The sequence below is a fragment of the Babylonia areolata genome, chromosome 32 (genome assembly GCF_041734735.1).
Source record: "Babylonia areolata isolate BAREFJ2019XMU chromosome 32, ASM4173473v1, whole genome shotgun sequence".
Lineage (NCBI taxonomy): Eukaryota > Metazoa > Mollusca > Gastropoda > Neogastropoda > Buccinidae > Babylonia > Babylonia areolata.
Window position 1 is genome coordinate 9,345,138 of NC_134907.1, and position 14,760 is coordinate 9,359,897.

The 14,760-nt window shown below is 40.9% G+C and overlaps 1 protein-coding gene across 4 annotated transcripts; it reads left to right on the forward strand.

The window, feature by feature from the left end:
- Positions 1 to 1,646: 1,646 nt before the first annotated feature.
- Positions 1,647 to 6,361, forward strand: LOC143276554 (uncharacterized). 4 transcript variants are annotated; one of them, XM_076581130.1, is made up of 2 exons: positions 1,647 to 1,776; positions 3,668 to 6,361. In XM_076581130.1, exon 2 carries the CDS (start codon positions 4,989 to 4,991, stop codon positions 6,210 to 6,212), a length of 1,224 nt encoding a protein of 407 aa, XP_076437245.1. In that variant the 5' UTR covers positions 1,647 to 1,776; positions 3,668 to 4,988; the 3' UTR covers positions 6,213 to 6,361. The 4 variants fall into 4 exon arrangements, with proteins under 4 accessions (XP_076437245.1, XP_076437244.1, XP_076437248.1 ...); XM_076581129.1 differs by having other exon boundaries at positions 1,655 to 2,650; XM_076581133.1 differs by having other exon boundaries at positions 1,655 to 2,650; positions 3,668 to 5,140.
- Positions 6,362 to 14,760: the final 8,399 nt, after the last annotated feature.

Below are 14,760 nucleotides of genomic sequence, written 5' to 3' on the forward strand. Positions count from 1 at the left end.
AATGCAGAATAAATAAAATTAAACCATGTATAAAGTACTTCATTACAGACCTAAGAAACATATACAAAACCGAAAAATATATACACTCGATAGAAATGATGTCCATAGCATTTTCTAGAAAATGGTACCCATACATAAAAATGATCGAAGGCAACGAGGAGGAGGAGGAATGAAAACCACGAATGTAACGTTGTTCTTTTTTTTTTTTTTTTTCTTTCTTTTTTTCTCTTTTTTTTTTCTTTTTCTTTTTTTTTCTCTCTCTTTTTTTTTATTTTAATTATTTTCCTTTCATTTTTTTTTTTTACATTTTTATGCAGTGCATATGACTTTATTTGTGTTGTTTTTTTTTCTGTATAAAAACAATGTTGTTGTTTTCCTGCTTTATAGTTTAAATAATGTATAATAACAAATAATATTATTGATAATTACAAATACAATTTTTGTATGTCCGCCTGTATGTATATATGCATTCATTAAATGTTAAACTTGAATAAAAATGTTTATAAAAAATAAAAAAAAAGGTTGGGTCATTGTGACACCCACTGGACATAAAAAAAACCAACAAAAAACCTTACTCTGCCGCCTTCATGATGGCAAGAGCTTTATGTACGAAGTTCACAACAACATTCATCACTATTGGTTTGTTTTCAGCAGCCATCAGTAATGCAAATTTAAACATACAGTAGACGGATGTCTGTGATATTTATTGGGAATTAAGTCATTTCTGGGTTCACTGTAGTTTGTTGGACATTCAAGCAGGAAATGCTTCTCTGTTTCACTGAGGGATATTGGTACAGAATGGGCAAGAATAATCTTTTACATTTGCACGACTTCTAAATTGCAAAAAATTACAATTTAAGGGTGACATCCCAAGTTCAAAATTTGGCAAAATTTCTTCTCAAAGATATATTTTCCCAGTATCAGTATCAGCAGCTCAAGTAGGCGTCACTGCGTTCGGACAAATATACGCTACACTATATCTACATAATGTAAGTACACAACAGACGACAATGATGTTTTATACTGAGGATCCGTATGCACCATAAGATTCATGTGTACTCAAAGCAGAAGACCAATCTTGTTTGAAGCAATCAACGAGCCTCTGCTTAAATTCGGATACTGAAAAACAATCCAAGTTTCATCTCCCACACCTGTGTTTCCCAAACTATCCCCAAACCAAATGTGTACAAAATATTTCGAACGTCACAAGCCCATCAGTGTTGCATAGTTATGTTCCTGAGAGAGAGAGAGAGAGAGAGAGAGAGAGAGAGATTATTCATGGAAAACAAAATCCGGTGTTCGTACTTTCTGATTATATCCGCGACGGGCCGTGCTCTGTGTGTGTGTGTGTGTGTGTGTGCGGCCGGTGCGGTGTGAACGTTCGTGTACCAGTGCCAGCGTGTCACGTGTTCACGGAGGGAAAAACCAAACGTCTAGCCGACGCCGAACTAATAAATACCCACGCTGCCAACGTGCAGTGTTACAGATAACGACCACCATTGGGTCAACGTTTCACCCAGAAACGTACAGTCGACGCTAACGTTAAACCGACAACTATTGCACCACCCCTTCGACACTCCCATATTAATATAAAAGCCCGAGCGCCCGTTCTCACACTGCAGAAACGAAAGCGACCCCGACAAGGATATACATCAGTCAAGGCGCACGCGCACACACTGACACGTGCGTACATGCAGTGGGCGATATTTATCGTGGTTTTCGACTGACAGTGCGAATCAGTAACTCGTTCCCGGCGACGAAGTGATTGCCTCGTTGGTAAATAGTTTGTGTTGGTTTTTTTTTTGTGTGTGTGTGTGTGGGGTTTTTTTTTTTCTTTTTCGCTGACTGCATGAGTGGGTGGGTGGATGCACTGAGTTACGACGAAAGGAGAGCGGATCAAGAACTGTGACCTGGAAGAATTGTGACTCGATCAGTACTGTACGTAGCAGCTGATGACGATAATTATACAGTCATTTCGAGTTGAGCATCGTTGAACAAGTTGATACAACAACGGCATAGACGTTAACTATAGTACTGAATTAACTCTTCAGTGATCAAGGGCCTTTGGAGGTTACAACAACTGCCGACAACAAACAAACAAATCAACAACCTAAATAAGTTGTTGAAAGTACTGGCCTGCTCATAAACTTGGAAAACAACGAACGGAAAAACAACAACCCCAAAAACCTATTAAAAAAATTAAAAAAAAAAAAAAAAAAAAAAAAAACCACCTGAAAGAAACGTACTCCACAACGCGGACCTGTTTTTGCCTGCCTTTTTGGTAAAGGTCTATTCTGTGTCACCGCTCTCGAGCCACAACTTAGATTAATTAATACCATTGCCAAGAACTTCTTCATCACATGGTCTGGTTATGAAGCAACAACAAGAGCCTACATGCTAGCAAACCCACACCAATCGATTATTCTACCCCCGCCTTTGTCCATATTTTGAAAATATTTCAAGCGCCTATGTGTGACGAAACCGTGGGGGCGTGCCTGGTTTTCTTGCTGACTGGAGAAAAATCATTTGTGTGTGTGTGTGTGAGAGAGAGAGAGAGAGAGAGAGAGAGCAGACGAGACTTGTGGGCGCTTGCGTGCACAGCCTTCGGAGAGGACATTTTCCCAATAGTGAGTGCCGGCGTTTTGATCAGGTAACCGTTTTATGAAGGATTTGAACCAGAGGAGTATGCTTGGCTAAGTGTAAAACAAGTATACGTGTCTCATATGTGTTGTGTCCTTCAAGTTTGGTGTTGCGAAGTGGTGGCGTCGGAAAGCGTTGATTTTTAATTTTTTTTTATTTTCTCCTCTATGACATGACATGAAACGGTCGCTGCCGGGCGTATAACACAGGCACCAGACAAGTGTTTGCTTCTATGTTTCTATTCCTCCCCCTTCTTGAGAAGGTAAACTTTCGGTTTGGGGTGGAATGAATATTGAAACAGAACTGCATTTATGTTGATGTTTGTTCTACTGACCAGTCACAGTAATGAAATGATTCATGAAGTATTTGTAGCTGACTGAAATTTTAAAAAAATTAAAGTTTGAAATCGGTTTCGGTATCAAATAAGAAATCATGGGCCTTTGAATACACACTTGGTGTGAGCTGTGGACAGTTTTCTTGCCAGACAATTTTCCTGATCTTTTAGATAAGGTTGCATACATAAATTTACTTGTAGAGGTCAGTTTATATATTTGTTTGTTTATTTATTTATGTATCTATTTTTGTATCTATCTTTTTTGTTTCGTGTTTGTTATCTTTCGTAGAAAGCGACCACGGGTACATTTGCCCCTTAACCATCATACACAATTATCTAGTTTTTAAATTGTATACAACCGCACTACAGAATCAGTTGCATTATTAATAGACATTGCAAACTGAAGAAGCCATAAAACTGATCTGAGTGGGGGCGGGGAAAAAAAAGAACAAGAATTCGTAATAATTTGTACCATACCAAGCAGTAAGTGTACTGACTCTGTGTTATTCAAAACAAAAACAAAACCAAACAAAAAACAAACAAACAAACAAACAAAAAAAACAACAAAAAACCGGTCATGAAAGATTTTAGATCACAGCACATGAACGCTGTTCTGCCTACAGTGATGCATGATGATTATCGCTCAGTCGTGGATGTTGATAATGGTGCCATGGCTTCTGTGCCTTCTTCCAGGGTTAGCAGAGGCAGAGGGGTACCACCACCATCACGACACTCAAGACCCTCTCCTTACTCTTCCCGTTATCCCCAGTTTCCCCCATACCCAAATCGGCACACAACCCCGCGGCGCCGACATTCCACGCCACCCGGTCCATGCACGTTGAGACCAGCCGCCTCTCGCCCCCACCCATATTCCAGCCACCCCAGAAGAGCTTGCTTGCAGAGTTCTTCCCCAACAGGGTCCCGGCAAACTCAGTTTCCGGTTCCGTCTGTGCACAATGAGTTCAGGAACCTGTTGTCCGACTACCACCACCACCCCGATTATCCCCACAGCCACCACCTCCCCCAGCTCGACTACCTCAGTGTGAGGTGGGTGACGGAGTGGGATGAGGTGTTGTCCCCTTCCCCCTCCTTTCTTCTTCAGCTAGGTCTTCCTCTGCCGGAAGCCGTCTCGTCCGGAGCTGCTTCATCTTCTTCTTCTGGAGCCAGTGAGGACTCTGGAGTGAGCTCTGCTGAGGAGGGTGAGGGGGGTCACGGGGAAGTCCACCACGCGGAGCCACGGGCACAGAAGCGACAGCAGCCCGGTGAAGCATCAAGGTTTGGTGGTGACGGTGTCCCTGGTGGTACTTTGGGTCGTCCCCCCTCCTCCTTCCGACGTTTGCCTGTGTTTTCTCGTCTGACGCAGACTGGTGTTGAGGACACCCAGGGGAAGGGCCCCGGCATCTCCCTTGCTGACGCTTTCCTGGATGTCTTGCAGCTGGAGGCTGCCTCTGGTGACGAAGGCATCGACAACTCCATCCGCACAACATCAGAGCCACTTCCAGTCGCCTGTGGAGTTTCCAGATGACCTGTCTGAAGTGTGGGATGTTTTGGACTTTGATGAACTGAGTTGCGAAGGACCTGCGCACGTCTTAGATAAACAACAACAACCAACTATGCCGAAAACGGGGGACTTTCAGGAGGTGGACCTTGAGCTCTGGTCAGAGGGAGTCGCAGAGTGTTATGATGCAGAAGGTGGTCAAACCTCAGCTCCCCTGCACCAAGCAGTGACGACGCGGCGTCCACTCCTGCAGATTCAGCAAAGTCCAAGGACTGCGAGTCCACAGGTGACGATGACTTTGAGGATGCTGACACTCATCAGCCGCTGACAGAACATCGCCATGACTTTGTAACAGAGAATGTAAACCCTGACACTCACCAGCCACTGAGAGAACATTGTCATGACAGTGTAACAGAGAGTGTAAACCCTCATCCCAGTGACGCATCAGAACTTGGAAACAAACACGAATCAGCTGATGACGCTGACGGTGGAGACTTGTTCAGAGATGAACAGGACATGGATGTTGAGCAGAACAGCTTCCTAAACAACACAGACGAAAGAAACGACACAAAGCATAACAGCGACAATGATTCTGAACAGGGCACAGATTACTGTTCAGATATGGATGACACAGAGTCTGTTGAACCTGCTGCTTTGGTTCTTGAGCATGGTTGCTGTGTTTCTCGGGCACGCTGTTTCACCACATCTTCACTGCCTGGCTGTATCATGTCTACCGGCAGTCTCACACATGCCTCGAGTAGGGGGGATAACCACACCTCAGTCACCACCAACACCACAACTGCAACCATTGCAAACACTCAGTTTGGGCGGCAGAACAGCGATGTACCGTCAGTGGACTGTCGTGGACTTCACACATCTCAAAGTCCATCACACGCTCAAGACACTGTCCACACAGACAGACATCTGCTTGAAGAATCGCACAGCGGCCTCCTTGTCAGCGGTCACGACCCCCTTTGCTCAAAACATCCAGAAGACCTGAGCTCTGTTTCAGACGTTTCAGCAGAGGCAGAGCGAAGCGTCAACAATCCTGACGACGACAACACAGACTCTCAACTTCACAATGACCAATCACCCACAGCCTGCGATTCTAGAGACAACAGACTCCAAAACGAAGCGTCCGTATTGAGCACAACTGAAGACAGCCGTGACTGTTGCTCAAGTGATCCTGAAACGGAGAGGAACGCAGCTTTTACTCGTGGTCACCGTTGCGAAGAACAAGGCAGGGATCAACTGAGACAGAGTTGTGATGGGAGGGTTGTTCGTGACCTCCCCTGTGAAGAAGAACAAAGCAGAGGACTGAACCAGGGTTGTGAAGAAAGCCAAGAGCTTAACACCATCACCAGGAACGTTCCTCACACCCAGAGCACATCCACGAAAAGTTCACCTCGCACCACACGACCCACGCTCGTTTGCAGAAGACGGGGCGGCAAACCCAGAAAGGTTCGCTTCAGTCAAATCCCCAACCCTGCGTACGTCAATGGCTCTGACGTAGTCAAAACGTCATCGCTCCGTGCTGACGTCATAAACACTCAGTGTCACCTGACGGAAGGATCAGGGACTGACTGCAGCGCCACCAAAGACGCTCGCTCTTCTGACTACGTCAGTGACACGTCATGTGGGGCTGGAGACAGAAGGCGAGCTGCCAAGAGACCTTTCATCTGCACCATTGAGGTGGACGCCATCATTCGCATCCTTCAACAGTGTGATTTGTTACATTGATTTGATGATAATTGTCGTTCATCCTCTCTCTCTCTCTCTCTCTCTGTGTGTGTGTGTGTGTGTGTGTGTGAAGTCAAAATGATCTTTGAGGGTTAAAACAAAAGTGGGATATGTGTGTGTGTGTGTGTGTGTGTGAAGTCAAAATTATCTTTGAGGGTTAAAACAAAAGTGAGATGTGTGTGTGTGTGTGTGTGTGTGTGTGTGTGTGAGAGAGAGAGAGAGAGACATTATGCATATGATTCATGACAATTTGTATTGAGTGTAAAAGTGTGTGTGTGTGTGTGTGTGTGTGTGTGTGTGTGTGTGAGAGAGAGAGAGAGAGAGAGAGAGAGAGAGAGAGAGAGAGAGAATGTGTTTGATTCAAGACAATCTTTACTGAGGGTAAAAGTGTGTGTGTGTGTGTGTGTGTGTGTGTGTGTGTGTGTGTGTGTGATGAGTAGTGTTAAGTGTCATACACATTTGTATGTGTATATATGTACATATATATGTGTATATATGTCTGTGTATGCACAAGCACATACACTTGTAAGTTTATGTCTCATGGAATCTCAGAGAGAGAGAAAGAGAGAATTTAGCATTTCAATTTCACTAAAGACAATGAATGTGCGAGGGCATTTTCCCTGGATGCATATTCGTTTTATGTAGAATGATAATTCTTAAACGCTCAAACTCTTTCTTTCTGATGTTGGTACATTTTGTCACATGTTTGTTTTAAACATGTTCTCTATGTGTTTAATAAGTGATGAGTTAAAGTGTGAGTTGTTTTTTTGTTGTTGTTTTTTTTAAAAAATTAATTGATCAATTTTTTAAGCACATGCCCTTAAAATGTTGCAACACGTTTGCTCTGGTATGGATTTCTCTCTCTCTCTCTCTCTCTCTCTCTCTCTCTCTCTCTCTCTCTCTTCAGGAGTTTATTTTCTTTCACAATCCATCGACTGTAATTGACTTTGTTTTCCGATTATAGTTCAACTTTTTTTCATTAACTTTTTTTTTCTTTTTTTTTTTTCATCTTTCCACATCTATCACTTGTTCAGTCACTGAATATTAAATTTGGTTTTGGTTTTTGTTGGGTTTTTTTTGTGTGGGTTTGGGTTTTCTTTGTTTTCTACCCCTGTTCCTCTTGATTCCTAAAAGTTTTCCTTGAAATGCTCTCTCTTTTCCTTCTGCTGACCCTGAAATTTAGTTCTTCCTTACAGTTACTGCATCAGTTGTCTTCAAGTGAGAGGGAAAACACACACACACACACACACACACACACACACACACACACACACACACACACACACACACACACACACAGTTACATCAGTTATATATTTTCCAATCAAGCAGCCGACTAACAGTTCTTAACCTACCTTTGCTTTGATAATCATTTTCTTCTAGATACATAGTAAATACAAATGAAAACTAAACACAGTTTCATGATTTTTGTTGTTGTTGCTGATTTCATATATATATATATATATATATATGTAGCCGTGTACCGAGGTTATTCAAGGGTACGGTACAAAAGAACTAACAAAAGATGATTTACTGAATTAAAGGATTGACGAGAATTCCCGCGCACAGGCCAGGAACATATAGAGGCCAGTCACAAATGGGGTTTTCTATTGTTTTATTTACAATAGTTACAAGAACATAAGAAAAGAAGACAATAAGAGAAGAAGATATAAAAAGAGAAGAAGTAATGGAGAAGACAACTAGAAGAGAACCTAAGAGAAGAGATAATGAGAAGACAAAGAAGAGAAGACAGTGCCTGGAATGACACAAACAAATGTCATTAGCACGACATGTCGGCACAAGCGGACAGTAAAGCACATGTATGCATATTACATGGACAGACTACCACTGGGTTTGCGATATGTGTGAAGACCAAACACTGACATCAAATGACATTTCTAATACATTTAAATACCGCAGTTAAAGTGATTGAAGCGATGCTGACTCGGTGAAAGTACACTGACAGTATAGATTAGGTAAAGATCAAATGAATCAGTTTATCATGTTGCACTATACTGGAGTAAGCCGTGCAGGAGAGAGCATGATAACTAAATCACAGTTAACAGACAGATACATATCAGGTGGTTTTAACCAGTAGCTGATATCACTACAACAGAATACTACACACATCTTAAGAGTACTGAGCACACTGTAGCAGTACAACTAATATCAGCATGTAAAATAATACATGAATAATAAACAAGATAATAGAATCAGTGGCTTTGATATTATACTGGCAAACTGATAGACCAGATAGTAAGTGAAGAACCGTCATGACTTAACCATTAAGTGGTGAGTGAACTTTATACACTCACTAAAACATTCTGGAACAAACTACCTGTGTCCCGGGACGTCATTGACTGTGACGTTAAGAAGAATTAAATGGAACACTGCTACGGGCATATGACGACATGGCGATTTTCTAATCATAGCCGAGCTGTGACTAACATGTCAAAGTAATAACTGAACAAAGCAATAACTGAACATACTCATATGAACACAAGTACTGTGTCAAACAATACAATTTACAAATCAACACATTCTACACACTAGTACTTACAGCAGTACGTAGCGAGATGTCAGCCGTTGTGAGAACACACACAAAACACACTGCTCGCGATGCAGCAAGAGAGAGAGAGAGAGAGAGAGCAGCTCTGGTCAGATGACTGACCAGGTATGAAATGACCACTCATCACTCACTGTGCCAATTTATGCAGGTTAAGTGGACTGCAAAGACAATCACGTGTGCTGCGAGCAGATCCTCACTAATCTGGCCAAATCTGACAACAACTGTGTTTTTCTGACAAGGTGTTCAGTGACAGATTTCTGAATGATTCCTGAATCGATTTATGTCAGATAAGTTGCAAAAGAAAGAGCTCAACACCTACTTTATAATGAGTATAAAATGAAGTGTTGATTATTTATGGTGAATTTATAATCTTAATTTAAGTCACCTGAACAGGGTCAGTTTTAACAAACTCGTCGCGGAAAATTACAAACTGCGTTAAATCAGTTTAACGTAGGCAAACACAAATGGAATAGACTTAAAGATGAAAATGCGACGATTCTGCCAGTATATGATACTTGTAGTTTACTTATCTGACAAAAGAGCTATTAATTAATTACGGTGGAGCAGAAACACAGATTCCAGCTCAGCCAATAGCCACACAACACTGGTCCAGCCACGAGCAGGTTGTCTGGCGAAGAGGACAAAATGATGTAAGCGGAGTGACGTCACACATTCTTTGGGTGGGTTAGTTGCGAAAACTGTCGTCTGCTAATACAGCTTGTGCGTGAGGCAAGTATTGGAGCAAGCATAGCACTTGGTCACTATATATATATATATATATATAGAGAGAGAGAGAGAGAGAGAGAGAGAGATGATATATATATATATATATATATAGAGAGAGAGAGAGAGATGAAGTTAGCCACATTTATTTTTTGCTGTGTTCAGAGCACCTTGCACCAACTGGCTACGTTCAGAATGAATGCACTCCCTCCTCCGTCCATCAGATATGCTGACTTTCACGAGTGTGTAATTTGTCTTGTCTTTGGTGCTTGCTGCCAAAACCTTAGACAGTCTCTGAATCACTGATGATAATTGTCTGCTATGTGGACAGCTTTAGAAATATCTGTTAATTACATCATATCATATATTAATTATTACTTGTATTATTCAGTTTCTTTTGTGTGTGTGTGTTTGTGTGTGTGTTCTGTTCTTTTTTTTAAAGTTATCTTTTTCATCTTTTTCCCAGTTTCCAAAAGGTGTGTGTGTGTGTGTGTGTGTGTGTGTGTGTGTATTTTCTTGATTATTTCCAAACATTTTGGGGGGAGTTTCTTTCCCCGGGTCAAATGGTTGGTTTGTTTTTCTTTTTTCACGTAAATGGCTTGTGCTTACACTTCATGTTATATGATTACATGTGAACAGTATTGTGTGTATCATTCACATGTGCAAACAGGTTGGTTGTTGCTGTGCATACGCCTGACAAAGCACCATGTATTTGAAAATTATTATACTGACCTGTGTTGTTGGTATAAATTTTTAGAAAATATATTAAAGAAAGACACAAATACAACAGTCTTTTATAGTTTCTTGTGTGTGTTACGAGTTGGTGATACTCTCTGTCTCATCTTTCTTTCACACGCGCATTTTTGTGTGAGTGTACGTGTAGTACAGTATCAGTAGCTCAAGGAGGCGTCACTGCGTTTGGACAAATCCATATACGCTACACCACATCTGCCAAGCAGATGCCTGAACAGCAGTGTACCCCAACGTGCTTAGTCAGGCCTTCTGTGTGTGTGTGCGTGGGTGCATGTCAGCGTGTGTGTGTGTGTGTGTGTGTGTGAAAAAATGTGTGGAAAGAAAAGTTCAATTGCACGGACTCGCCCTCTGCTGGGATTGCTAGCAGAATGAGTTGATCCATAGCCACATCAACACTGACAAGGATGGCAGGATCTTCAATGTGAGCATTTTGATCCTTTGCATGCGTATTTCACCTTCTCTGTGACAATGCTAGTTTGTTTTCTGTTGCCGTTTAATCTGCTTAGTTCTTGACTTTTGGAGGTTGCAAAATATATTCTTTCCCGAGAGCAGTACACCTATCAAAAAAAAAGTGGACTCTTTTTTTTTTTTTTTTAACAACTCAATTCAGTCAGACAACAGTTGTGGACACATGTTCTTCAACAGCAGTGTAGATCCACAACTGACTAATCCCATATACATATATATATATTTTAAAAAAAATATATATCAATAGGCTTTTCCGATAGAATTTGTATTGTGACTGAAGGAGTGTTACTATTAAGGTATAACATAATATGTGTGTGAAGTGTGTGCGCTATACGTATGTGTCCACTGTCTGCATAATCATGCCATCTCCATAGAAACACACTTGGTCTTGCCAAAGAGACTTATGAAATTACTCTGGTACAAACTGGACACATGGGATGGATATATATCCTTAGATAATCCAGCCTTCTTCCTCGTTTAATGGCATCAGGGTTTATAATAATTTTTGGAGGCTTGGAAAAGATCAAACAAGTATGTATCCCAGATCACAATTCAAATTTCATTCATTTTCATGTAATCTTCAGCAGAAAGTGAGAAAGACAAGTGAAAAGAAATGAAAGGAAAAAAAAAAAGTAGAAATGATCATGACAACATTGTTCATGTTTTCTCTCCATGTCTCCCTTTCTCGCTTGCTCTACACAGATCGACAGTAAAATTCTTCACACGAAATAGTTTCTGTTTTTCTTTTATTCCATTCTGGGGCTGGGTGGGTTTGGGGGGATTTCTTTCACTCTGAAAGAATGACCCCCCAGCCCCCTCCCTCCCCGTCCCCAAAAAACAACAAACAAGTCCCATGTGATACAGCATGAACATGAAGATAATTCATGTCTGCTGTTCCTGCTGTTAATTCATGTCGCTGGCCAAACAGCCACATACAACTTCATGCAAGACATGCATAACTTTGTTCTGGAAACTATAGACGAAGAAGACAAAAACCATGCTTATTTTCTCGTCAAACATTGTATTGATTTAATCAATCCGGAAAAATGCCAATAGACAAGCAGTTTTCACAATGTGAAATGTGTCCGCAGATGAGAAAATAACATTTAACGCATTCAGTCATTCTGATGACACAACTTTACCTTACTGTCCTGGTAAACTTAAAATTGAAATGAGTTCAGACGGGCACAATAGCCGGGTGGTTAAAACATTGGACTTTCAATCTGAGGGTCCCAGGTTTGAATCTTGGTAATGGCGCCGGGTGGGTAAAGGGTGGAGATTTTTCCAGTCTCCCGGGTCAACATATGTGCAGACCTGCTTGTGTCTGAACCCCCTTTGTGTGTATACGCCAGCAGAAGATCAAATACGCACATTAAAGATCCTGTAGTCCATTTAAGTGTTCGGTAGGTTATGGAAACAAGAACATACCCAGCATGCACACCCCCTAAAACGGATTATGGCTGTCTACATGGTGGGTTGAAAACAGTCATACACATTAAAGCCCATTTGTGTACGAACGAGTGAACGTTGAGTTGGAGCCAACGAACGACGATGACAAAGAAGAAGAAATTAGTTCCAACATTTAACAGGGCTGGGTTGACAGCTAAAACAATCTTTGCGCCACTAAGTTTGCTTTGTGTTAAAACAGAATCTTCCAACATCTAAGGAATTAAGAAATTGAAGGATTTTTCTAAGCCTAATTCCTTAGGAAAATTCTGAACAACTAGTAAACTTAGTGCTGCTGAGGCTGAACACAACTCTGCCCAAGATCTTTTGACAACAGTGATATTGCAGGACAGAAGTCATGCACCCACCCAGGTAGTTTTGCATCAATGGTTCCTGGAAAGACAAAACTGGTAAATGGTAGTAGTAGTAGTAGTAGCAACATCAGGAATAGTGTGCTGGAATACAAGCCAACATCTGAATCAGATAATATCAAGTGTCAGCAGAATTTTGAGTATTATGTACTGGCTGTAGTGATATAATTTTTTTTTTTCAATACTTCTTTCCGACTTGCTGTGATCATACAATTCTTTTTTTTTTCTCTCTCTCTCTCTCTTTGAATACTTTTTCTTTTCCTTTCCATTACACGACCAACATCAACTTGCCAATCTCTCTATCGTGTTTGATACATGCTGGCTATTTTTGTGTCTCCATAACCCATTGGAACACTGAGATGGATTACGGTATCTTTAACGTGCATATTTGACCTTTTGCATGTATGCTCATATGAAGGGGGTTCAGGCACTAGTAGGTCTGCACACATGTTGACCTGGGAGGTCAGAAAAATCTCCACTCTTCACCCACCAGGTGTGCTGAACCAGGGATCGAACTCGGGGAAACTTGGGCGAGAAACCAGCGCTCTTGCCGTTCGGCCACCGCACTCATCTCTCTCCTTAACATCTCTTTAAAATGCAATCCTGATCGATAAATGCATTTTCCCTTTCTGGGGGCTTAAGAGTCATGCAACTATCACTCTCTTTGAATTCAAATGAACAAGCGAACGTTCCCATGTATGCTTTAGGAATGAACAGTTCAAATCATCAATTATTAAAAAAAAAAATTAAAAAAAAATATATATATATATATATATATATATATATATATATATAAATACAGGACTACACTTACAGCTGAAATCAACTGAATGCCAGACTGCACAAATGTGCTGTCAATGATGCGCCCAATCAAGAAGTATTAAGAGTAACCCATGCCTTAAGCACTACACACCAGAAACTTAAAGCACAAGTGGCTAGCAGATTCTGTCAGTAAAACCGGTGATCAAAGTCCTGAAAAAGCGGAACAGGGGAAAGGAGGTGGGGGTATATAGGATGGAGGTGGGGGAGAAATCCAGATACCTAACTGTTGTCTTATAAAAAAAAATAATCTTATCCAGTGACCATTCAGATTAAAACGTTACGATCATCCCTTCAAAAGGTCATGAAAAAATTTTTTCTCTCCACCTTTCACTCTTTGTGAAGTTCAAATAAGATCAGATTACAAGTTACATCTACTGAAAATGTAAAATTCAAACAGTACATCATGTTTTTATCAACAACAACAACAAAAATGAAAATACAAAACCAATACACAATACCAGTAACAAAAACCCTTTTGGAAACATGAGCTCAATGGTTCACAGACCTGTTGCATAACTCAAATTACATCTTCTCATGTAGCAAAAGTCTCCTGGGGGGAACTTTTTACTGGGGAAAGGAAAACCTCCTTGGTTAAACAAAAATCTATTTTAAATGTAGGTTAAAAAAAAAAAAAAAGGTTGTATTTTCATGTACAAAATCAGTTCTATGTGTCTTGCTCTTACTTCAAAGATGGGATACGCCGACTGAAAAAAAAAAGGACACCCCCCTCCCCCAACCACACACCTAGTTCTCCCTGTATGTTACCCCAAGAAACAAGAGACACACATTCAGAGTAAGAGAGAGACACACTCACACATACAGAGAGACGGAGACACACAAACATACATACAGAGAGGGAGAGAGAGAGAAGTGCTCACAGAAAAAACTATTAACTGAGATTATATCATATTGACCATCTTAGCCATAATTTTATTTTCTAATAACATAAATCAAAATCAGACTAAAATGCACTTACGCACATGGAAACATTAAGTAATGTAAATAACATTTGATAACAACACTGGATTTGTAAAGCATGAGTATTCTTAGTATTGTCATTTTTACAGGTCTATATATAGTGCATATCTTTGATCTGAGACCAGACTCAAAATGCACTGCAAACAGTCATTTGCACAACAGCCTGCCCACCTGGGTAGAGCCGACTGACAGCTGCTTTTAGGTGCTCATCATTCCTTTCCTGTGTCATTCACTTAGATTTCAATTTCAGTCATGCGCATACATACGAATGTACATATACATTTTTTCTTTAGAATTTATTCCTCTGCCATGAGTTCTTTTACAGGTGCTAAATGCATGCTGCACACAGGATCTCACTTTATCGTCTCCACCGAATGACTAGCGTCCAGATCACTACTCAAGGGTTTGTGGAATGGGA

Bases quoted from the DNA above. Each gene is read 5' to 3' on its own strand.
- LOC143276554 (XM_076581130.1), top strand. From the start codon at position 4,989: ATGGATGTTGAGCAGAACAGCTTCCTAAACAACACAGACGAAAGAAAC.